The sequence below is a fragment of the Cryptomeria japonica genome, chromosome 1 (assembly GCF_030272615.1).
Source record: "Cryptomeria japonica chromosome 1, Sugi_1.0, whole genome shotgun sequence".
Lineage (NCBI taxonomy): Eukaryota > Viridiplantae > Streptophyta > Pinopsida > Cupressales > Cupressaceae > Cryptomeria > Cryptomeria japonica.
The window spans coordinates 494,005,713-494,030,298 of NC_081405.1; the positions used below are offsets into that span (position 1 = coordinate 494,005,713).

General features: G+C 36.1%; 1 protein-coding gene across 4 annotated transcripts in view; it reads left to right on the forward strand.

Moving 5' to 3' along the window:
- LOC131073494 (uncharacterized) overlaps nucleotides 1-24,586 on the forward strand; it is a 112,197-nt gene that overhangs the window by 52,867 nt on the left and 34,744 nt on the right. For 2 of the 4 annotated variants that reach the window (XM_058009927.2, XM_058009928.2), the window contains exons 3-12: nucleotides 8,431-8,550; nucleotides 8,775-8,864; nucleotides 9,191-9,306; nucleotides 9,416-9,515; nucleotides 10,722-10,793; nucleotides 10,985-11,032; nucleotides 11,137-11,214; nucleotides 11,316-11,435; nucleotides 11,827-11,932; nucleotides 21,525-21,688. In XM_058009927.2, coding sequence (XP_057865910.2) covers nucleotides 8,431-8,550; nucleotides 8,775-8,864; nucleotides 9,191-9,306; nucleotides 9,416-9,515; nucleotides 10,722-10,793; nucleotides 10,985-11,032; nucleotides 11,137-11,214; nucleotides 11,316-11,435; nucleotides 11,827-11,932; nucleotides 21,525-21,688 — 1,014 coding nt within the window. Of the gene's footprint in view, nucleotides 1-8,426; nucleotides 8,551-8,774; nucleotides 8,865-9,190; nucleotides 9,307-9,415; nucleotides 9,516-10,721; nucleotides 10,794-10,984; nucleotides 11,033-11,136; nucleotides 11,215-11,315; nucleotides 11,436-11,826; nucleotides 11,933-21,524; nucleotides 21,689-24,586 lie in introns of all 4 variants that reach the window. The other 2 variants (XM_058009929.2, XM_058009930.2) reach the window with 1 other exon arrangement.

Here is a 24,586-nt window from a genome sequence, read left to right on the forward strand (position 1 = left end):
AAATTGCTTTAACAAAGATTGGTGTTGCTTGCTAAATTGTTGAATAGAAAAGCTTCAATTTTTCATACTAATGAGAACGGTGTATGTCTATTAATGAATGATATCACATGTCAAATTGTTGACCTTTAATTTTTACATTATTATATTTTCATGTATATAATATTGTTTATTGTTCTCAGTTCAAGTTTGTATCTCCCTGCTTTATTTCCTTGCTCACATGGTCACAACTTCTAATGTTTGCTCAACCCTACAATTTTTCTATTTGCATGGTGATTGGGAAACTTTGTAAGAACTTTTAATGTAGAATTCTTTAATAATATTCCTATCAAGCTATAATTTAGCAAAATTTTCATTTAAATCCATCTAAGTCTGAGTTCCCTGTTGTCTGTGCTTGAAGATCTTATCTTCATTGTAATAGGTTGTAAATGATAGAGAGTTATGGATTCTACGCTCCCCATTGATGGTAATAATTGCAACAACACATGTGAAGCATTTTCAATAAGAAGGATAAATTTCTCTCAGCTTGATCTAATTGGAAATGCAGTGTACAACATACTGCGTTGTAGGAACTTAATGTGTTATGAAAGCAATGAATCAAAGCAAAGGAAATGAACACTAAAAACGCATACAGTACTACAATGTAGATGAAGCTTTATTCAAACCTTGAGTAATTTAGGAGTTAGCAATCTTTGGGAAGAGATGTGAAGCTACAACAAGGTGACTTTTTAAACATTTGGATGACAATTCCTTTACATATAGTAGGAAATGAACAGTCAAAACATAGAAAGTGAAGTGATTAGCTTGGGAAAATGAAAAGCCTTGTGACTAGCATTCCCCCAAGAAAGTGAGGATTCTTTGTAAAAAGATACTCATAAAAGACTTAACATTATTTTTTTCAAAATTATCTAGTTTTTTGTGGTTTGCCAATTTAGGGCTTGTTGTTGTGGTTGGTTTCAACTCTTTCGAGTTATGGAAATTTTCCAAACAGAGTTTTTCACACTTTCATCCTGTTGTACACATCATAAGTCCACCATGCTTTTTGAATGAGTCTTTTTGGTGCTACAGTTGAAACTGATGATCTGCACAAGGTGCCCTGCTAGTTTTTGGTATTTTGTCAAAACATTGCTTTGAACTGCCATTGGAATTCGTTGGGTAGTTATGGCCCCCATTGCTTTTAGTTTTGATATTTGTTAGACACATTAGTGTAAAACTGGTGTTCTTCTACTTGTGTGGGATAATCCCATTTAAAACCTGTGAAGATGTCTGAGTAGGAATGCCATCAAGCCAACCTGTGCCCTCGGTAATTTCAGAATAGCCTCCTTAGCTCCCATGTTCCCAAGACTAAATTCTTGTGCCTCATTTTTACTTAAAGAAATTTTCTGATTCCCTAACTATCTTTACCTTTGTCACTGTATCCTATTTTCTTAAACAGCTTGAAATCAATTTCTGGGCTTGTTTTTCTCAAAATTTTTAAATGAATCTGATGGATTATCAAAGAGCTGAAATTCAACAGGGCTTTTACCACAGTCTCATCTGTTTTTGTCTGACCATCTTTAGTTGATGTTAGATCTATTTGTAGATCATTGCATTCTATTTGGTAATTGATCAATATTTCTGCCTTAGCAATCCTTTCTGCATCTATCTTCTACATAGCTTGGTTTTATTTTTCCTCTATTTGACACAATCTTTGAACAATCCAGCTTCCAAATTGGAATAGATATTCTTCATTTTTGTAATTTGCTCCATTGTAAGACTAAACTTGTGATTCATCTGTTGATCACAATCCCTAGCTGTAATTTTTCTTCTATGAGTAAGTGTGGTATTTCTTGGGATTTAGAAAGGAGATTTGATCGTGGTGTTCATAAAAAATCTAACTTGTTTGTACCTGTCAAATATATTTTCTTAGTTTGAGCTACTTGTCAATTTTTAAAGGACAAATCACCCAAGGTGACAGTGAAAGTATGAGCTTTGTATTGATATACATCATGTCATTCCCCCTCAAACGGTTGACCAAGTAGGATTTAAGACACTTTTTAGGGCTCCATGTTGCTGAATACTTCATCTTGAAAGGACTTGATTGTGTATGGGAGGTAATGTTGTCTTCTGGCTTGTGTATCTCTAGTGTGATTCACTCAATTGATTGTATATGGATAGGGGTGAGGTGTTGTTGGGAGATTAAACTTGTTAAAAGGATACTTTGAAATTTGATTCCTCTCACTGACATTGTTTACAATGAAGTTCAGAGATGTTTGTTTCATGTTTTTCTGTGAGTGGATGTATTACACAACTATTTCCCAATATTTAATATGCACAAATAAAATTTAACATCAGAGTTTAAATGCAGCAATGATTCAAAAGCATATAATGATTTATTATTTATTAAATTTGAATGAACAGTGAATACATTAGAATTAAGGTTTAAAGTGTGCAACAAGATTTATTCCTCAAATAAATTATTATTCAGAACAAGAAAATACCTACATTACCTTGAGTTTTTGGGATGGGGATGATAGGGGACGGCAGGGCAGTTTTCCGGGACGATGAGTTTTTTTTGGCAATTTAGGGGATGGTTAGGGGACGGGTATATAAAATATAGGGAAAGTTCAAATATATAGGGAAATTTTAAATGGTCACCTGAAAACATGGATAAAACATGCAAATATACATTATATTCATATGAAAACCTGGATATATACATTACATTCATACGAAAACATGGATATAGTGTGCATATGAAAACATTATAGAACCTTAAGTTTTAACATACAACATTCATGTTCAAAATTTATTGCCAATACTCAATAGTAGAATATGCATCCATTCATAATTTAGAAATTAGAATTCATTGTCAATATGCATGTGATATTAAAAGAATAACATACAAAATGGCCAAAGGCTACACTGCTGCCATATAGTTTCATTTTCAAAATACAAAAAAACAAAGTACACTGCTGCCCTTAATCTGCATCTCCTAACATTGCATCAAAATTAAAGTCCTTAGAGTCTCTGCCATTGCCATGGTCCACATCCACCTCATCCAACGAAGTCCCAACCAATCCCTTTGGTGTCTCCTTCTCATCAACTTGGGCCATGTCTTTGGGATCAACATCCCACTATAAAGCTGGAGTCCGCAGATACTTTGGAGTTTGACAATCCTAAAGTCAAAGAGCACTATGCATGACAACTAGATTCTCCGCTCTTCTAGAGGTAAGTCTATTCCTCAAAATGGAGTGAATAAAGCCATATGTGGACCAATTCCTCTCAGCAGCAGAGGAATTGGCAACCTGTGAATGGAGGCGAGTGGCAAGCAACTTCAATTGTTGTGTATCCCTCCCATGCCATGTCCACCATCTAATAGGGTATCTTTGGGCTAATATAACTCTATTCAACCTCACTTGTAGTTTACTCAATGTAGGACCATGATGATTTATAAAGTCAAGGAATTGTGTGCATACCATTTGGGATTTAGAGCATAGGGGTAATGTCCCCTATCAGGAGAGCTGTCGATTTACTAATAATTAACATATATTATTATACATTCTTATACTACAATTCATATTTCTTAAATTATTATATGAATTAGTATTATAACACATTCAACATTCATTACATTAAGTTCTATCTTAGCTTATTTCCTAATCCTAATGAGGGAAGGGGGATTTACTCTTATAGGATGTTGACACCAGTTGAATTGAAAATTCATACTTTTTCCAATACCACAAGTTGAATTTTTATCCTTTTAGCAATTGTTATTGTTTTTCCAAATTCTTTCTTATCGTTAACCTGAATTTCCTCTTGGTTATGACTTTAATGTCCCGTTTTAGGAACATTGCAATATAACCACAAAATGCAATGCTCTGATACCACTGTAATGTCCCCTTATGGTCAAACTTAGGACATTAGGACAATTATCTATCAAAGATCAATTTCAAGAGACTTCCTCAAAGTCTCAAATAATGTACAAGTTGATACCACTTTGCAAATGATGCTTATTATGAAATATAATTGATATTACTTATATGCTGATATTATAATTTATATGAAAACCAAAATGGCTGCTATCTCTGATATGGCTTTAAAACATATGCAAGATGATTTGGTCTACTCAATATAATAACCATAAGATTATCTTGCTGTCTCAGATATGAAAGGTTGATAAATACGCAAAGAAGATATTTATTGTCTCACCGAGTTCACTAGATGTAAAGCTCTGTCTGATATGTCAATATAAACTTGCAATGTACTTCTTGTTATTCTTGCTGTGTCTGATTTTGGCCTTTAAATGTATGCAATAATGATTCCAAATATCGCTTAGAATGATATGATGGTCTGCTGTTCCTTATTTGTCTTTATGGATACACAGAGGTATATAATGATATCACTTACAGTGATATGTTGCTGTCCCTGATCTGAAAGTATATGCTTGCAACAATAATTAATGGTGCTATTTCTGATATGACTGTATAAGCTTGCAACAATGGTGGTACTCTTTCTGATTAGATCTTGTACAAGCGATTCTTGACACTAGGTCAAATGCTCACCTAGGGCGATACAATAAGGCCAAGAAATAAGAAATAAAAACCGATTCAACGATTTCTTAAGTGGATGGATTCGATCCTTATTAAATACCTTACAAGATTGAGGGGTCGCATGGTTTGAATGCAAAAGGGACATGCGTCTTCCTTCTTGTGTCACTTACATAAACAATTTGCATTTCTTCATTATATCAATCGGATTATTACATACATCTACCCTTCATACTAATGATTATTGTTATCCCTTAATTGCTCTTGACTAAACGTTATTCCTTATCAATTCTTCATTCATTGATCATATGTCTTATTGACAGGTCTCCTTTATTTGAATCGTTTCTTTGTTTGCTGTTCTCTATCGCTCCATACTATTCCTATTTCCCATTGATTAATATTCTTCTATCTTGGTTTTAACTAAGTCTTTCCCATGATTACTTCCTAGTAATCAGCAGTTAGAGAAGAGTTGGCGGCACCATTGCTGCGATATGTATTATCATTAACAGCAATTCTGAATGATATATTTGAGTTCTATGGAAGCCTCTCAACCTGGTGAATGTGATCTGCCATTACCTGCGATGATTGCTTTAGAATCTTTGCTAGAATCTATTCATTAGTCATATCGACTTATTAATCATATCTGTCTTCCTTCCTCCGGGCAGATATATATATATATATATTGACATATCTTGGCGGTGATCATATACGAAAAGAGATTCGATATTTAGCATAGCTCGGCAAGGAGGAACCGTTTAGTCTAGAATTCCCAAAGTTGAGAATACCGGAAGGATGATGGAGGAGATTCTCATAGATGTGAAACTTTGCCAAACCTTTTTTGGTGTATGATAGTGATGTTTTGGTGTGGCATCGATATATGTAATTGTGCTTCCTTCTTGTTCCCTTGATGAGTATGATGGGTTGACATCATATGGGGTAAGTATTTTGTATGGCCTTAGAGTCTTCATTCCTTGATTATGAGGATGGGGTATAGCTTATCAAATCGCTTGTCTTCATTACTACATTTTCCTCTCTATGCTTTACTTGAATCCGTGATAGGAAAATTGTGAAGTCTTATGAATAAGACAATTTTCCATGATATCTTCATGCTACAATCGTTATAAACCTATTTGAACTATGCTATTTCCTAACTACTAGCTAATTGAGTATGTTTTCAAGGCTGCCACCCTTGATCACATAATTGTTCATTGCTTCTTAAGATTGGGTTAATGATGGGGACATCACAATGACTATATTTCCTAGGCAATCTTTATGAACTATTAAGACACCCTAAGCTGAGACAGTTTTGGCAACTGAAATGAAAAATTCTCATAGCCTGGTATTTGCAATCAGCTCCTTTGTCCCATAAAAAATGATAGAAGAAGTTAATTGTTTGTACGGTATCTAACTTTTCAATGTTCAAGTATATTCTGTTTACTTTGTTAGACTTGAAGAATATTTACTATGAAGATTAATTTTTTTTTCAATATTTGTAATTAGTTGTCCGTCTTTTTTATGTTTATAAATACTAAATATTAAATTAAATAATAGAAAATATACCTATGTTCATTTTAAATAATGTGCATGTGTGCACATACAAACCTGCATGAATGTACTTTCATCCATTTGTAGCTGGATTTTAAAAATAACTTAGTAGGACCTGCACCTGTTTCCTTAGTATTCTTCTGTATTGGCATTCCTAGCAACTACGGTATTCCTGTCATATATTGCTATTTGTGCCCATAAATCATTGTTTGCAGGGTGTCTTGATCTTCAGTAGTTGCCATTAGTCAGAATGGAACTTTAAGAGTTTTGATATGATTAAAGAAACCAAGATTTTGTTCTTTTGCAGTGTTCTCTGGTTGTTTACTCATATGATTTTTTTTGTTGCTCAGAGATGAGTTCTGTTCTTATCATGAAAAGAAAGAATGAAAGAAATTATATTAATGTCCACACTCACAGATGACTAAAGCAGGTCAATGGGACTCGAGAGTAGACCAGTTTACAATAAAAAGTCCTAGGACTTGAGAGAATCCTCGAGAGGACCACAAAGGGGAAGAACTGAAAACAAAGAAATATAATATACAATACAGCTGTGGGCCACAAATAGAATTGTTTTTCATAAATTGTTCAATCTGATACACTTTCCTATGAGTTTTCTTACATTCACTGGGGTCTGTGCTATGTTTTCTTTTCATCTTCCAGAACACAAATTATATATATAGTAGATACAATAATCTAATTTTAGAAATGCTGAAGCACAATGAACCGGATTGTCACCAAGAGAGTAAAATTGACCTGAAATTATTAAGAGAAATATGCTTTGATAGGTGGTTGATCTGAAATTCAGTTGGGTGGCTCAAGGTATATAGCCTATTGAGCAGGGTGAAATTATATAACTTAGGTGTGGAGAATAGTAACCCTAGATGGGAAGAAATGAAAAGTTTCAGGTCTAGAGAATGAGAATTAGACAATAATTTTTTCTGTGTGAGTCTCCTTGAAGTAGTACGTTGCATTGTGTCTCATGTAAAGCTATGAAATGTTATCCTTCTCTGGCAAGGTTGCTTCTATAAGAAAACTCTGGTAAATTCTAGCCACACAATGCTATTCTATGCCAAGGTGGGGTTAAACAGGTGTAACCCAGTGGACACTTTAAGATAGCCTGAAATTCAGCTGGGTGACTGTCATGGTATAGACCCTTTAGTTATAGGTGAAACTTCTTGGAAGGACATGGATTCCAAAAATGACTTTCGCAAAGGGAAAAAGAAAGCCTTCTTTAAACTCCTTGGAAGGACATGATTTCCAAAAATGACATTCACAAAGGGAAAAAGAAAGCCTTCCTTAAACTTCTTGGAAGGACATGGTTTACAAAAATGACATTCACAAAGGGAAAAAGAGAGCCTGCCTTAAACTCTTTGGAAGGACATGGTTTCCAAAAAATACATTCACAAAGGGAAAAAGAAAGGCTTCCTTATTCTGAGAATCTGATACTGTTTCAATTGATTTTATAGAACTAAAAAATGAACTATAATTGGATAATTGTCATTGAATATGGTTGTTAAAAAATATTTTCAACTAAGCAATGATTAGCAGTGCAAAAAATATTTTCTTTGTAGTTCACAGAATACTGGTTTGCACCCAGATTTGGTTAATATGCTTAGTATCTTCTGAATATAATATGCTATTTTTCTCCATCAATATAATACAAATTTTACTTTAATGCATTTGCACTCTTTTTCAATTTGGAAACTGACATTTACAGTAATTATATAGGCTTTTGCCCTGCACAGGATCATCATTCATTGGCATAGTGTATATAAGTCATGTTTAGCTTTTCTTCTAGTGTTGTTGATATTGTATTGGTCACCTTTAATTTGGTTATACATTGATGGATCTAGTTGTTTGATTTAACTAGTAAACTGGGAGGCACTTAAAAGTGTTAAAAAAATGGTTTTTTGAAGTTTGCTTCAATTAGGCTAGTGGAAGTGATAAAGAGCAAGAGAAAATAACATGCACTCTGATTTTAATTTGTGGGATGCTGGGTTGTTTATATGAAACTTGATATTGCTGATAAATTTTTTGATAAGACTTGCCCTTTGGACTGCGATTGTGAATTCTTATGTCATCATCTTTAAGGCTCGAGTTCTCTTTTCTTCTTACACTGGAAAATATTGTTCTTTTTACATATATTAGACAACAGGAAGCTGAAGGGAATATTATCATTGATCACATATTTCTTAATTGAAGTGTTTGATGCTGTATTTTCTTCTTAATAGTATTGTTTTTAGGGACAACATATATTGGACAATAGGCATCTGAAGAGAATAGTATCGTTGCTCATATATTTCTTAATTGTAAGTGTTTGATGTTGTATTTTCTTCTTAATGGTATTGTTATTAGGCAGGCTCCTTTGTCCGGTGGTCTTGGAACCAGGGGTATCTTTTGCACCAGAACTCTGAACTTTAGGTCAATCTCAGCTATTGGTTATGACATGGACTACACCTTAATTCAGTATAACGTGAGGGTAAGAACTAGGCCCTTGTCCTGCTTAATCTGATATTTCAAGAATATTTCCACTTCAGCATAATTTCTCTTTATTTAATTCTGTTTATGTATTTTCAATAATTCATTTACTCTAGGCATTTTTTTCCTGCAAAATGGTTCTTAGCTGCTTATTAAATAGTGCCTTCCAATTATTGTTCAAAATAAAACCCTAATTTTTTTTTAAAACACATGATTATAATGCAGGCTTGGGAAGGTCGAGCATATGAGTATGGAATGGACAATTTGAGGAGCATGGGATATCTGGTTGACGGCCTTGAATTTGATCCTGATTTGGTTAGTTTTTGATTTTCAAGATTGTTGTACACAAATGTGCTACATATCTTTTTTGCTATCCTGATTTAATTCATGAGTGCACAGCTGGTAGGATGTGACTTCAAACAGGGTCTAGAAGATTAGGGATAAACTAGCTTTATAAGTTTTTCAAGGTCGCATCTATGTAAAGTTCTTGATATGGTGCATGATTTGTTGTATAAATCAGCAGCCAGTTAAATGTACAAAATTGGCACTTCTCATTGATAATATTTAAAGTTTTTGCTTCTAATAAAAAATTAAGTGGTTAAGTGCAAGGTGCCTCATTCTAGCTGTTTTTTTGGGGACAGGTTATAAGGGGCCTTATTATGGATAAAGAGAAAGGCAACTTGATCAAGGCTGACCGTTTTGGCTATGTAAAAAGAGCTATGCATGGGACTAGGATGCTTTCAAATCGTGCTGTAAGGTTGGACACAAGTCATGTCCTATTTATTGGTGATTTGTTTTTGATTGCTTCAAAACAGATAATTTTTTTCCTATTCCTTTGCTAGCTAAAGCTTTGTTTGATAATGCAGTGAGATATATGGGCGAGAGTTAGTTGACTTGCGCAATGAAACTCGATGGGAATTTCTTAACACTCTTTTTTCTGTTTCTGAGGCAGTAATGTATATGCAGGTATTTGAAGATTGAAATCTTTTCTTGTATAATGACATTGAAGAATATGTATTTGCATGTTTTTTCTTTAAGCCTTCTGTTAACTCCTTTAAAGTAATCTACACATATTTGACTACACTTGTAAAAACTGCTATCAGTTTTACTTAATGTATGAATTTCAAAATATCTTTTTTGAATACATGTATCATAGTGAAATTAAAATCTTTGGACTGACATAAGATGCTCAGGAAGCAACTATAACCAGTGGAAATTACTGTAACAAAAGAGGAGTTCGAACTGCAGTAACCTGTAGGGATGCATGAGCATTTGTATCTATCAAGCAACTATATATGTAGTTCACAATGACCTTGCTATGGCCATTGAATCCAGTTTAATGCTGAAAACTTCCTAGCAGATATTACAGTTATTCATATGACATTGACACATATATACACAAACGAGTGTTTGTTTGTCATACACACACATACATAATGAAAAAATATACATATACATACATATACATACATATACATTTCTAGTTATATACACATATCTATAGGTGAGTGTGTGCATGCATGTATACACGGACACACATGCTGTCCCCAAAATCTAGGAAACCATTTGCTTTCTCCAAAACTACACACCACCCCGTGCCTCCCAAAACCTGGAAAAGCACTGCTTTTTAGTCACATCCCTTTTTATTTGACTACCAAATGAAATTGTTGCAAGAAACTTATCCATTTGTATTGCCTGCCTTGCTGCAATCTTGATTCTGCCTGAAAAATATTGAATTGGTTGGTGATCTGTGTAGGCGGTGGGTTTTTTCCCTCATTAGTCATGGCTTTGATTTCTAAATGACTTGTGCATGTGCTTACTATTCTTTGTCATAGGTTGAATTTTCAAAATTTCCCAATGAAAAATTTCTGAATGATAATGGGCTGAGTTACCTCACTGCAATAGAAAGAGTCCTATAGCATAATCACTTGCATCCATCACCATCTTGAATGTTAACTGCTAGTTAGGTAGTGCCAAAATCGGCAAATTGTTCATTTTATGCTTCAATAATTCAAATGCACGTTGCTGATTTCTCCCTCAAAAGAAAAAGACTAACCACTTGTTATAGAATAGAAAAAAATTGCTATTGTGGCAAATGATTGGATGAACTTTGTCATGTATCTGACAACATTAACTTCTAAATTTTTTCTTGTTAAACTTTTTTTAATACAGATGGTGGACAGACTGGATGAAGGAGCCCTCCCTCCAGAAGTTGGACCTCTTGATTATCAAGGACTTTACCAAGTATGAGAATTTCCATGACGTAGCTTATAATTTTCTCTCTTGCTCTATTGTTCTAGCCACGTTTTGGTTAGAATAAAAATTTGGTAAAGATCCACATGTGAAGTTTACTGGTTTGCAATAAAATTCTGGGTGGCATATTGTACACTGTTCAGTTCACTTCCTGCATCTAATAGAGCAAAAAATTATTGTAGGTCGTAGCTAGAGCTCTATTCAGAGCACACGTGGAAGGACAACTCAAGGTAAAGGTTTTATCTATGTTGGTCAAGCATGTCAGAGAGACTAAAATATTACCATGCATGTTCACAGGAGTTGAATATGAGACCCTACAATAACATGTTTGCAGAATGAGATAATGAATGAACCTGAGCGCTTTTTGGAGCAAGATCCAGAACTTCCACTAGCACTTTTAGATCAGAAGGAGGTGATTGTTGGTTTTGTTTCTCTTTTCTTATAAATAAAACTTCAACATCCTTTTGTTTTTACATAACTTGTATTTTTGGTTGTATTTTGATTCCTCTCCAGGCTGGCAAACGTCTTCTTCTAATTACAAATTCAGATTACCACTACACGAACAAAATGATGCATCATGCCTTCAATAAGTTTCTTCCCAATGATATGGACTGGCGTGATCTTTTTGAAATGGTTTGAAACTTGTTTCTATAATTTATTTACATACAATGCTAGATAACATAAACAATTTAGAGTCAAGTTGCATATCATTGTGAATTTTCTTTTCAACATCATTCATTGATTTTATTATTTTTCAGGATATTGATTAGATCCAAAGTCAAAAAGTGCTGCATTTTATAAGCTGTACATGGAGAATATTTATTCTTATTAAAAGTCATATGACAATTCTTGTTATAGTATTTGAAGACATGTGAATTACATATATTTGTTGTAGGAATCCATTTGCAAAAAATTTAGAACTTGAAATTAAACCAATAAAAATCTTCTTTGCGATTCTGATGAAGGTGTTTAGCATTGCTGACTTTCTGTGTGCTCATTAGTTTGTTATGCATATGCTGTTCAGGTCATTGTCTCTGCAAGGAAGCCTGAGTTTTTTCAAATATCACATCCCTTGTATGAGGTTGTGACAGAAGATGGACTAATGCGTCCATGTTTTACAGCACGATCAGGTAATTTGTGTTGAATTTGGTTACAGAATAGATAATAGAATTCACAGGATTGAAACACTCTAATTACATTTATTCAACAAAAGCGAGATGTGCAGAAAGTTATAAGGTTTGTCTTGAGTCTTCTGCTCATCCCTTATTCTATTCTACAAGTATCGTTATAGCCTTTCAACAAATCAATAACAATCTACTAACCAAGCTAGTTATGATAGGCTTAATATATATTAAACCTCTCTAGTATCTACAACGTTGAACCATATTATATTATTGTATAAACTCTATGCAATACCAGAGTAGCAAAAAATGTTCTTGGGACTAAATTAGCGAACCAAAAGATAAAGAAAAGAAAAGAAAAGAAAAACATGTAGTAGGTAAAAAACTCACTTTTTTTGCATATTTATCACCAACAATTGGGAATATGTGATTTTCGGTGATTTAATTGGTCAACAATAAATCAACATAAGCTTGATTGATTTTTTTCTGAAATTGGTGATTTTTAGGTTCGAAAAACTGGGAAAAGAGGTGATGGCAAGAAATTGTGATTTGTCATGATTTTCTTATGATTTCTGCAATTATTTGTAATACTAAATTCCTAACACTCCCCCCTTATCATAGTCCTCAGACTTGGAGAGAATAGTTTTCACATGTGGAGTTGGACATACATACAGCTCCACATACTTGCAATCAATATTGGGAATGACAATACAACATCTACTCAACAGGATATGACATCATCTAACTATTTGCCAAGGATGGGGACACACTCAACTATTCTCCTTCAAAATTACAAATATGGATAAACACAACTGTCTGCAACAAACTATAGTGGGAATAACTTGACTATACTTCTTTGGTGGAAATGGCTACCCAAGAATAGGAACACTCTTAATGGTTCATCTTTCAAAGTTGTGAACAGGACACACACAACTATCCACAATGCCATGTGACTAGGGACACAAAAACCTAACCAAATATGCTGAATTGGATTAGGCCTTACTGATCTATACTGGATTTTGTGAGTAGGGACTAGGTTGCCTCTTGACGTATATTGTGGTGTTTAGTTGGTTTATGCCTTGCTGAAAATCTTCTCTTTTGTGTAGCAAACTGTCTTCATCACTGCTGTCTTTAGCTTTCTAGACTATTTTTCATTGTGGTTTGCCACTAAAACATTGAATGAGTCTCTGAGCTAATTGCAAACTCAATCAAGTCTGCAAATTAGCCTCCATCCTCCTATGGTATGCAAGATTCCAACTCTAAAGTCTACTTGAGAAAGGACTGAAATAAATTAACATGGAAAAAACATTGGAGATCTTAAGAGCAATTTATTTAATACAGAATTCAGAAATACAACACTCCACCTCCCAATAATAATAACAGTCAATCTCAGATAATCATTGACAACATTAATCACCTGCAGCACAAAACCGTCCTCAAACCACAAGGCCATTGCAACCAATTTTCCTTCCAAGGGAAACGCCACCTTCTGAAGTTGAAATCCCTGTAGCTGAGGAGATCCTGGCTAGTTTCGTGGCGTATGCAGCTTTCCCCCAAGAGATTCGAAATGTCTCGTCTCTTGATCAATACATGAATCAGAAGAAGAGGAGGGAAGGAAGGTATGACAATCGATACTCCACTCCAAGAGACTATCATCAAGCTCTTGGGAAGGTTACTCTAGCACACTTTGATGGAAGCAGTAAGAGCATAGCTAGAGCGTGGGTGCAGAAGTTGGACAATTACTTGTCCTTGAGGCCTATGCCCGAAGAAGAGGCCATCAAGTTCGCCACCTTGCACTTAGTTGGAGCTGCTCATGAATGGTGGTACCATGGGTTGGTCACCCTTGGTCATAACTTGATCAATACCTATGCTGAATTCACCAACAAGTTGATTGAAAGATTTGATACCAAGGATCCGGAGGTGAAGTTTAGAGAGCTTGCACAACTCAAACAACAGGGCTCTTTGGATACTTTCATAACTGAGTTTCAAAGTCTTTCAGTTATGGTTAGTAGTATCTCTGAGAAGAGGTTAGTGGTCCTATTTACTAAGGGACTTGAAGAACCATTGAAAGGTTGGCAAAAGCCTTTGACCTGCCCACCTTGGTTGAAGCAATCAAGAAGGCTAGGAGCATGGAGTTGGCTGCCCCTAAGTCTAAATTTCAGTCAAAGCCTTTCTCATTCCATAAAGACAAGAATAGATTTTCTAATCAGCCTAAGAAGTTCCCTTCCCGGATGGATGATGAGCTCCGTCAAGAGCTCCGGAGAAAGAATCTGTGTTATTCATGCAAAGAACCGTGGGTTCCGGGTCACAGATGCCATGGGAAGAGTAATGCTCGTCAAATGGAAGCATATTCATCTGATGGGTCAGATTCTGAAAATTCAGAACAACAGCTTGATTCGGAGGGAAGTGAGTATGAAGAGGCTCCAGAAGGGCCTGAAAGTGATCATGAAGATAGAGGTATAGTTGATTAACTCTCTAGCTTCCACAAGAATGAATCATTCAGAGTTCGAGGAGCATTGGGAGAGCATCGACTTGTTGCTCTAATTGATACCGGAGCAACTCACAACTTCATTGATGCTAGAATTGTCGCCAAGAGAGGCCTTATCACTGATGATGTTGAAGACTTCAAGGTCATGGTGGCTGATGGATCAACCATTTGTTGCAAATGAATGGTTTCGAACATGTCAATGAAGCTTGGTAACTATGAAGTCAAGGATGACTTCTATGTTGTCAATATTGGAGGGGCTGATGATGTGGTCCTTGGCATTCAGTGGCTGCGATCTCTTGGTGAGATCACTCTTAACTTGCAAACCATGGAGTTAAAGTTCATGTTTGAATGGAAGAAGGTAGTTTTGCGAGGGATGTCTAATGGAGGCCCGCGGATTGTATCTTTGAAGAGGATGGAGAGGCTGATCCGCCATAACCAAGTGGAGTGGGCAGCAGAGTGTTTGATAATGCCGTCAAATCCATTAGAAGATAAGGGCAACTACTCTACTGATATTCAAGCTCTAATCACAAACAAGAGCAAGGTCCTTGGAAATCCACCTCTTAGAAGATCTCCTGAGTGTATGATCATGCCATCTAACTCACTCGAAGAGAAGAGAAGCTATCTTGATGACATTCAAGCTTTGATTTCAAAGAGTAAGGTGTTTGAAAATCCACCCCTTGGTAGACCGCCCGAGCGTGGTACTGAACATATCATTGAGTTGGAAGAAGGCACTAAGCCTATCATGACTACTCCTTACTGATACCCTAAGAAGCAGAAGGACGAGATTGAGAAAGCCATTAAGGAGCTGCTAGACATGGGTTACATTAGGCCAAGCAAGAGCCCTTTTGCTTCGGCTGTTGTATTAGTAAAAAAGGATGGGACCATGCGTATGTGCGTGGATTACTGAGCCCTAAATCAGAAACCATTAAGAATCGGTACCCTATTCCGAGAATTTATGAGCTCATTGATGAGCTGCATGGTGCCGTGTATTCTCCAAGATAGATCTCAGATTGGGCTACCACCAAATTAGAATGAGGGCATTTGATATTGAGAAGACTGCTTTCAGATGCCACTTTGGGCATTTCGAATTTCTAGTCATGCCTTTTGGCTTGACTAACGCTCCTGCCACATTCCAGTCTTGCATGAACAGGACCTTTCAGAAGCAGTTGAGGAAGTTTGTGCTCATATTCTTTGATGATATCCTCATCTTCAGCAAGTCTTAGAAGGAGCACTTGCAACACTTAGATGGAATTCTCAGCATTCTGGAGTCTGAATCATTGTTTGCCAAAGAATCTAAGTGTGAATTTGGAATGAAGGAGTTGCTCTCCTTGGGGCACATCATCAATGTAGAAGGTGGATCCTGAAAAGATTAGAGCTATCCTTGATTGGCCACCACCTGAGAACATAACTCACTTGAAGGGATTCTTGGGTCTATGTGGTTTCTATAGGAGGTTTGTGAAGGGATATTCTCAGTTGGATGCCCCTCTCACAAATCTCACTAAGAAAGGAGCCTTTGAGTGGTTAGAAAAGGCACAAACAGTGTTTGATCAGTTCAAGGAGATCATGAGCTCATGAGCTCATGCCTTGTTTTGGCCTTACCAGATTTCACCAAGCCTTTTGAACTACAGTGTGATGCATCACGAGAAGGCGTTGGTGCGGTCCTTATGCAAGACAAGCATCCTATTGTCTTTGAAAGTAGGAAGTTGAGGGGACCTAAAAGAGTATATTCAATATATGACAAGGAGATGCTTGCCATAATGCATGCTCTCGCGAAGTTTAGGCAATATCTTGTGGGGAGTAAGTTTGTTGTTAAGACTGATCATAACAGTCTTTTAAGCACTTCATGCACCAGAAAGATTTGAATGAAAGGCAACAGAAGTGGGTTAGTAAGCTTCAAGCTTGCGACTTTGACATTGAGTACGTCAAAGGAAAAAACAACATAGTGGTAGATGCACTTTCATGGAGACCCCATCTGAGCTCTATATGTGAGCTCACTGCTGATTGGAGGGACTTGTTGCTTGCTGATTGTGCCAAAAGTCAATTTGCAACCAGCATTGTTGAAGGTACTTTTCATGTTGAAAAGTATAGTTTGGTTGATGGATTGATTTTGTACAAGGGGAGGATCCTTCTTCTACCGGAATCTAAGTTGAAGGAGAAGGTATTATAGACTTATCATGACATTCCTCTTGCTAGTCATCAAGGGTTTTCCAAGACATACAAGCAGATCCGAGAGAGATTCTCTTGGAAAGGGTTGAACAAAGATGTCTTGAAGTACATCAGGGAATGCCATACTTGTTAGAAGAACAAGGACGAGCACACTGCACCCGCCGTTTTGTTGCAACTATTGCCGATTCCCAGTCAAAAATGGGAAAGTATCTCTATGGATTTCATCACCGGGTTGCCGAAAGCTAGTGGGAAGGATTGCATCTATGTGGTGGTAGATAGATTAACAAAATTTGCTCATTTTTTCGCTATCACCAGCTCATTTACAGTGGCTCAGGTTGCTGATTTGTTCTTCCGTGAGGTGTTTAGGTTGCATGGGCTGCCTAAAAACATTGTGAGTGATAAGGACATCAAGTTTCTAAGCTCTTTCTGGTAGGAGATTTTCAGATTGTGTGGTATTGTGCTCACCCCAAGCACAAGTTACCATCCTCAGATAGATGGACAAACGGAGATAGTAAGTAAGTGTTTGGAAGGTTACTTGAGAAACTATGTTTCAGAATAGCAGAAGGCGTAGGTAAGATGGCTCAATCTTGGTGAATACTGCTATAATTCCACTTATCACATGTCCATCCGGATGTCTCCTTTCATGGCACTCTATGGTTACGAGGTCCCTAACTTTGCTGACTTGGTGTTTGGAGATAGCAAAGCACCCCAAGCTAGGGATATGGTTCAACAGTGTCAAGATATTCTGAAGGCATTGAAGGACAATCTCTAGATTGCACAGAATCAATAGAAGTTGTACGTTGATCAGTAGCGTATTGAGCGTTCATTTGAGGTTGGTGATATGGTCTATTTGAGACTACAACCCTTCAGACAGTCTACTCTTTAGAAGAGTGGAGCTTAAAAGCTTAAGCCACGTTTTTATGGACCATTCAGGGTCATCAGGAGAGTGGGAGCTGTGGCTTATGAGTTGGAGCTACCAGCGAGTAGCTGAGTACATAATGTCTTCCACGTGTCACGCCTCAAAAAGGCGCTTAGGCACAATGTGATAGTCTCTTCTGATTTGCCTCCTTTGGATGAAGAGGTAGAATTGGTGCTAGTTCTTGAAGCAATCCTTGATGTCAGAGAACAATTGTTGAGGAGGAGGACCATCAGAGAGTATTTGGTTAAGTGGAAAGACTTATCGGTTGAGGATGCTATGTGGGAGAATGAGGAGATTTTACAACATCTTGGCTTGTGATTGCTTGAGGACAAGCAATTTTGGGGAGGGCGGATTGTAATGTCCCCTTCTCAGTGATGTTCATTTAGTGGTCTAGTGGCCTACTCCGGAGACCCTTAGGCTATTTGGAAAGGAGAATTAGGGTTTCCAACTTTTGTGGAGTTTTGCACGAGCTTTTTTAGGGTTTGTTAGGAGGGAATTGTTCAGTTCTGCTTATGGTTTCCTTCTAGATTTTCCATGAAGTCTAGGGTGGCATAACATGCAATTGATTCTACGGTGAAGTGTGAACTTACTATTTTTAGTAAGTTAGGGTTTGGCTGACCGGATGGTGCAGTTTTACTGAGCTTTCCAAACTCTTTCTCTGGGTGCGATGATCATGCTTTTCGGAGCAGTATTTCATGACTTAAAATAAGTGGCAGTTTGAGCATTTCTATTTTTAGCAGTCTTGGATAGGGTCCTGATCCAGTTCAGTTCAGTGGTTTTCATCGCACAACTTCATCCTTGATTTTGATGACAATCAATATTGGAGTTATAAGTTATTTAATTAAATATTATTTCCTTATCCTAAGGTTTAATATTTAATTATTTTATTACTGATTAATGTTATTGAGAATTGTGCATAATATGATTTTTCCTAAGTTTGCTAGGCGAAACATTTGTGTTATGAAGGGGGACACCAAAGTGAATGAGGAGACTCTATTTTATTTGACAAAGTATATTTTCATGCCAAAAATCATGGTCTTCTTGCTAGGCGTGTTTTTTTGACTTGGGTGGGATGCCATACTTGGGTCCACCATGGGGGAAATGAATTGCAAATTTGAAGGGGTGAATTTGGAGGCATTTGAATTTGAATTTCAGACTTGGAAATCTATTTATACAGGTGCTTGGCCTCTCATTTGATCATCCAGAGAAATTATAATGTTATGTTGTCAGAATGACTCCAAACTTCTTCGAGGGTGAAAACCTCCTAGATTATCCTTTGCAGTTTCGAGTGTGAGACATCACTCCTAGCTGTGGTTCGATATTGTGGATTGCGTTTTGTGTGGATTTGAGGAGTTTGTTTGCTGTGTTTTTTTGATGTTGCTGGACGTGGTGGCTGAAGCATCATTTTATTCATATCTCCCTGCTTGTCGATCATTGCATTTTGGGTACTGGCTCTATCTCACCATACTCCCTGGGCGATATTCTTCACCATTTTGCAGATTTGAACATGGTGTTCTTTATTTTTGGTTGCAAGTCGAATTCTACAGCAGGCCGTACCATTTGGGAGTTGCCTCGGGTTGCGTGCACAACTGTTGAAGCTTCCATTGTGCTGATTGAGGTTTGAGATTGATTGCCTTAGTTGTTAGTTTCATTTGCTTCAGTTTTGGTGTGATTTAGAGTGGATTGGAGTGAGTTGTGAGCATTTACAGTGTTGCTGGTCCAGTTTTGGAAATGCTGTTATTTTATATCAGACTTGTTATTTTGTGTTAGTGGCTTGAAATCAGCTGTAGTTGATTATTGTAATCTTGTAGTACTTCATTGTAATCATCCTTGTATCATTGGTTAGTAGTACTAACCTCTACATGTGAACTTGAAGTGCTCATTGTAATTCCCCACTGCATAAGTGGAAGAGGCTGGCTTAGCCGCCTAGTGATTGTAATTCCAGTTTGTAACTTTTGTCCTCCCACTGAGTAAGTGGTCGAGTGATATTGTCCTCCCATTGAAACATGCGGTAGAGTGATAGTTTCTATGTATTATCCTCCCGCTGAAATATGTGGTAGAGTGATTGTGTTTACATTTCTTGTTGTTTTCCTTGGCTGGTTTACCGTCAAGTAGTTTAGTTTCTACCTTGCTGGATAAGCAGAAGAGGCTGGCTTGCCGCCCATGCATTGTAATTTCAGTTCGGTTAGTGGTGATAATGATCCCCAGAACACCGTATGCTCTTGCCCTCCCAGATTGAGCTCTTGGTGAACAAAAGGTGGATGGGTTCCCTTTCAATTGTTTTGGATTATTTCTCTAACCTTAACGGGTTATTGTGTTTGCTTTGTAATCTCATTGAAAAATAAAATAAAAATTAAGGGGGTTTATTACATGTTATATCTTATCCTCCCACTGCACAAGTGGTCGAGATGGTTTAGTTTGCTTATTGCTAATGCTAATGGGTGCTAGTGTCGTATTCAAAAACGGAAAAAAACTAAGGGGTTTATTTCAGAGATGTCAAATTGTGAAGTCAAGCCTCACTTAAAATCATCTCTATTCTTCATCATTACCCTCTTCATTGGACTTGACTTTAATAGGCTCTACCATTGGTTCTTAATTAGTAGAAGCCTCAACTTAAAAGGCTTGTATTTATTTTTATTTTAAAATGTTTTTGATTTTGTATAGTTTGTATTGTCTTATGTAAAAAATTCTGTCATATTTAAATTTTTAATATATTGCAGTCACGTGCTGTCTTCAACAATTGGCCTCCTAGCAATGTCATCCAAAAAGACTTCCCAGCATTTGATGTCATTTCCATCCTGGAAAGGCCAGCAGGAAATGCCAGGGGACATAGCAATTGAGTATATTGTCCGTTCTTGTCACATGGGCTATGTTTGCTTTCCTAGTAAAGTCTCTTTGTTAGCAATATAACATTTTAAAGTTTCTGAACAAAGTATCTCTCTTTATGTGAGTATAGACGTGTGTCTATTGGTTTTATCTTAAATTTATGTTTTTACTTTTTAAGTAAAATAATATTGTATGACTGTCATACTGTATTGTCTCCTAATTTTTTTGAAAAGTGGTTGTATCTGTATCATGATAATCTATGAAACAAATAATCAACATTAGATAGAAAGATTCATTCCTAAATAATTACCTGGGCATCCAAAATATTTCTGGAGTTAATCCAACGCCTTTATTTGCAAATTGGTATACAAAAGTTCAAAACAACATCATTAATATCAATAGGCATAAATGCAATAAAAACCTTTTGAGATGTTGAGTTTCTCTAAATGAAACAGTTGCTACTTGAGGTACACATTGGTATATATATATGAGAAGTGGGTTATTCCTGCAAAGCAAGATGTCACAAATTTCAGGACTTGACTCCTGTGTAGATGATACTCTTAGTATAAACAATGTTGCTTAGCAAGTATGATAAATGATGTATTGTCCTTTCTAGACTCTGTTATGGTTCTCTCTGATGCTAAACTGATCTCGAAATGATGAACAAGTGTGATTCTGGGCGAAAACTCAAATTTATGCCTTTTTCTTTCTTAAACACTTGATTCAACAATCAGTTCAAGATCCAATGGTAACTAAATTTGAACAATTTTTCCAAAGAAAAGTGAGAGTGTCCGTTGTTCTCCCAAGTAGGGTCTTGTATGCCGAGGAGCTTTGCTCGTAAGGTTTTAACACAAAAAATGAACTTTACCATTACCTTTATAAGAAAAGGCTAATGTCTCTCAACAAGATATTTTGTTGATTCAAGCATGTTCATTGTTTATTAATTTGCTATATGTTTTACCCCTTTTTCATATATCAGAAAGTTGATGATATAACATGGTAGGGGCAAGATTATTTTAAGTTTTGTTTTCATTAAGAGTTCAATTTTTGTTGCCTTTTTTGTATAACTCAAATTTATTATTTTGCATAAGTAACTTTTTTAGAGGGAGGTTAAAAATTATGCGCCAACATTTGTTTGTAACTACAAATGTTGGTTTTGTGATTCTATTTTTTAGAAGACTGAGTCTTGATGTATCGTGTAGGTGGATTATATTCTGGTGGTAGTGCACAGATGGTCGAAAAGGCTTTGGGTATACATGGAGATGAAATTCTATATGTTGGAGATCATATTTTTACAGATGTAAGCCAATCCAAGGTTCATTTTCGCTGGAGAACTGCCTTAATTTGTCGTGAGTTGGAAGAAGAGGTGTGCTTTCTCCCCTTCTAATTTTGCCATTTAATTTTTGGTTGACACTCTTGAAGCTTACTATTTTTAAAAGAAAAAAGGCTGGAGGATTTGTCAAATGGAAGAAAAGTTGTGAGCATCTTCAACTTTTATCAAAAGATAAGGTCACAATGTTCTAAGATAATAAATAATTCATATCATACTTATTGTATATTGTTAACTTGTTTGAGATAGATCTACAAGTTTAGTTAATGATGTATATTCTTGATTTATATGTTAGTTTCAGATGTATATAAAAATTCTATGTATGTTCTTATAATTTTCAATGTTTGCATGACGCTTACCTATTATAATAACCTGTGCTGCCCCAAGTTTTTGGGGTCAGGGATAGGGGGATGGTTTCTGGGATGGGTTATTTTTAAGGCCATTTTTAGGGACAATAGGTGACGACTATTGAAAAATAGGGAAAATTTAAAAATGTAGGAAATTTCAAATATTCATATGATAACATTTATTAGGGATTCACAATAGATACTTTGTTAACTTGTTTGAGATAGATCGATAAGTTTAGTTAATGATTTATATTCTTGATTTATATGTTAGTTTCAGATGTATATAAAAATTCTATGTATGTTCTTATAATTTTCAATGTTTGCATGACGCTTACCTATTATAATAACCTGTGCTGCCCCAAGTTTTTGGGGGCAGGGATAGGGGGATGGTTTCTGGGATGGGTTATTTTTAAGACCATTTCTAGGGACAATAGGCCATTACTATTGAAAAATAGGGAAAATTTAAAAATGTAGGAAATTTCAAATATTCATATGATAACATTTATTAGGGATTCACAATAGATACTATAGAATGTTTGTGAGCACAGGTAATTGATTAGGAATTATGATGTTCTTAATATAAATTTTTGATTATAAACTTCATAAGGCCTCCAAAAATTGAACCAAATGTGTAATGTCCCCTTTTGGGATTGCCCTGAATCTTGCCCTTGTAAATATCAAAGTCTGCTAATTTTCACCCTTGTTAATTCTGATATTAGATATTAATCCATTGACTTTCTTGTCTTCTTTGATCTTATGGATGGTTCCTCCAATTCCCCCTTCTCAATTGATTTAATCTCTTCTTTATATCTTCATTTGTGGAAAGTCACACCTCTTCATAAGAAATGAGTCATCACTCTTCATTGCTGCCCTTTGAGAATAATAAATTATACTTCAAATTGATCTCCCTTGGATGTCCTCCTCAAATGAGACTTTCTCCTTTTTATATCCTCCAATGTGAGGGAGAGGTCACACCTCTTCATCATGTATGCCCCTTTGGAAAGGGACACACCCTTTCCACCATTAGCACCCATTGAAAGAGTGCAACTCTTCATTATTTCTGCCTTTTGAAAGGAACACAACCTTTCAAATTCAGATCTGCAATTCTTATTTATATCATATCTGCACTTTTTGATTCCCCAAAATTATCGCCTCAAATGAGGTTCTCTTCTCCCGTTTATATCTCATGTTTGAGGGAACACAACTTTTCATTTCATGTCTTTGACCATTCATTAACTTAATTAAAATTTAATTATATTTAATTGTGTTCTTTTATATTTTAATTTTAATTTTATTATTATCATTTATCATTAAATTGTATTTCAAAGTGGGGACATTACAAAATGCAAACCCTAACCAAAAGCACTATACTACTAACTGTGAACATCCATGAGAACCCACATAGCAAGGACATAATTTTCTACCAACTAGGGGATGGGGCAAATTACATAGGCCCCATATATATACGTGTGTGTGTGTCTAGAGGGATGGGGCAAATTACACATGTCCATATATTTATATACATACACACACATATATATGTATATATATGCATGTATGTATGTATCTGTATGAGCATGGGTTTATAAAGACATACTTGAGTGTGTATGTATTCTCTCTTGCTAGAATGGACTACATACAACATGATCTTGTTTCCAGCCACTAAATGTCTGAACTTCTTAAGCCCTTTTACAAATTGTGAAGGATTGCTTCTCAACAAAGTTGTATTTGGTTTCACACCTCTGCAGGGGTCTTGAATAGAAGGCGATGGAATGTTCACCTTTTCCATGATCATTTTTCTGCATTATTACAGGTGCCAAGCTATGTTTACTGCCATAGATATACATGATAAAGTCTTTAGAGAAGTCCGGATTGACTAGCACCGGAGTCGAAGAAATTGCATCCTTTATCTTTTCAAATAGTGCTCTACCTTTGGGAGTCAAATTTTGATATAGAGCGACTAACAAAGTTAATCTTTCCCAAGAAAGATTGGACTCCTTTCTTGTATACTGGTAGCGGTAATTCTTTGATTGCCTTGACTCTATCAAGATCAATAAAAATCCCTTCTTTAGAGACAACATATCCTAAAAATTTTGCCCCGCGGAACACCGAAGACACACTTCTTGGGGTTCAGTGATACCCTGAATTCCTGGCATATTTGGAAAACATTTTGCAAATGATCAAAATGATCTTCCTTTGACTTTGAGAAAAGCGTGAGATCATCTAGATATTTGAGGATGATCAGGTTGATTAGGCCTTGAAAAGCTACATCCATCGCTTGCTAAAATGTGGCTCCTGCTTTTAAGAGATCAAACAACATCTTGGCACATGTGAATGCTCCCCACTTGGTTGTGAAAGTGGTCTTACGCTGATCTTCTTCTTTGAGTCATACTTGGTTGTATCCGAAGAAACCATCGAGCAAAGCAAACATTTCTGCTCCCGCCACTGTTTGAGGAATTTGTTCCATTGAAGGGAGAGGATAGTGATCCTTTAAAGATGCTCGATTCAAATCTCTGAAGTCCACAAAGAGTTTGATCTCCCCGTTCTTTTTCCTGACAGGAATCAGTTTAGATACCCACATTGAATG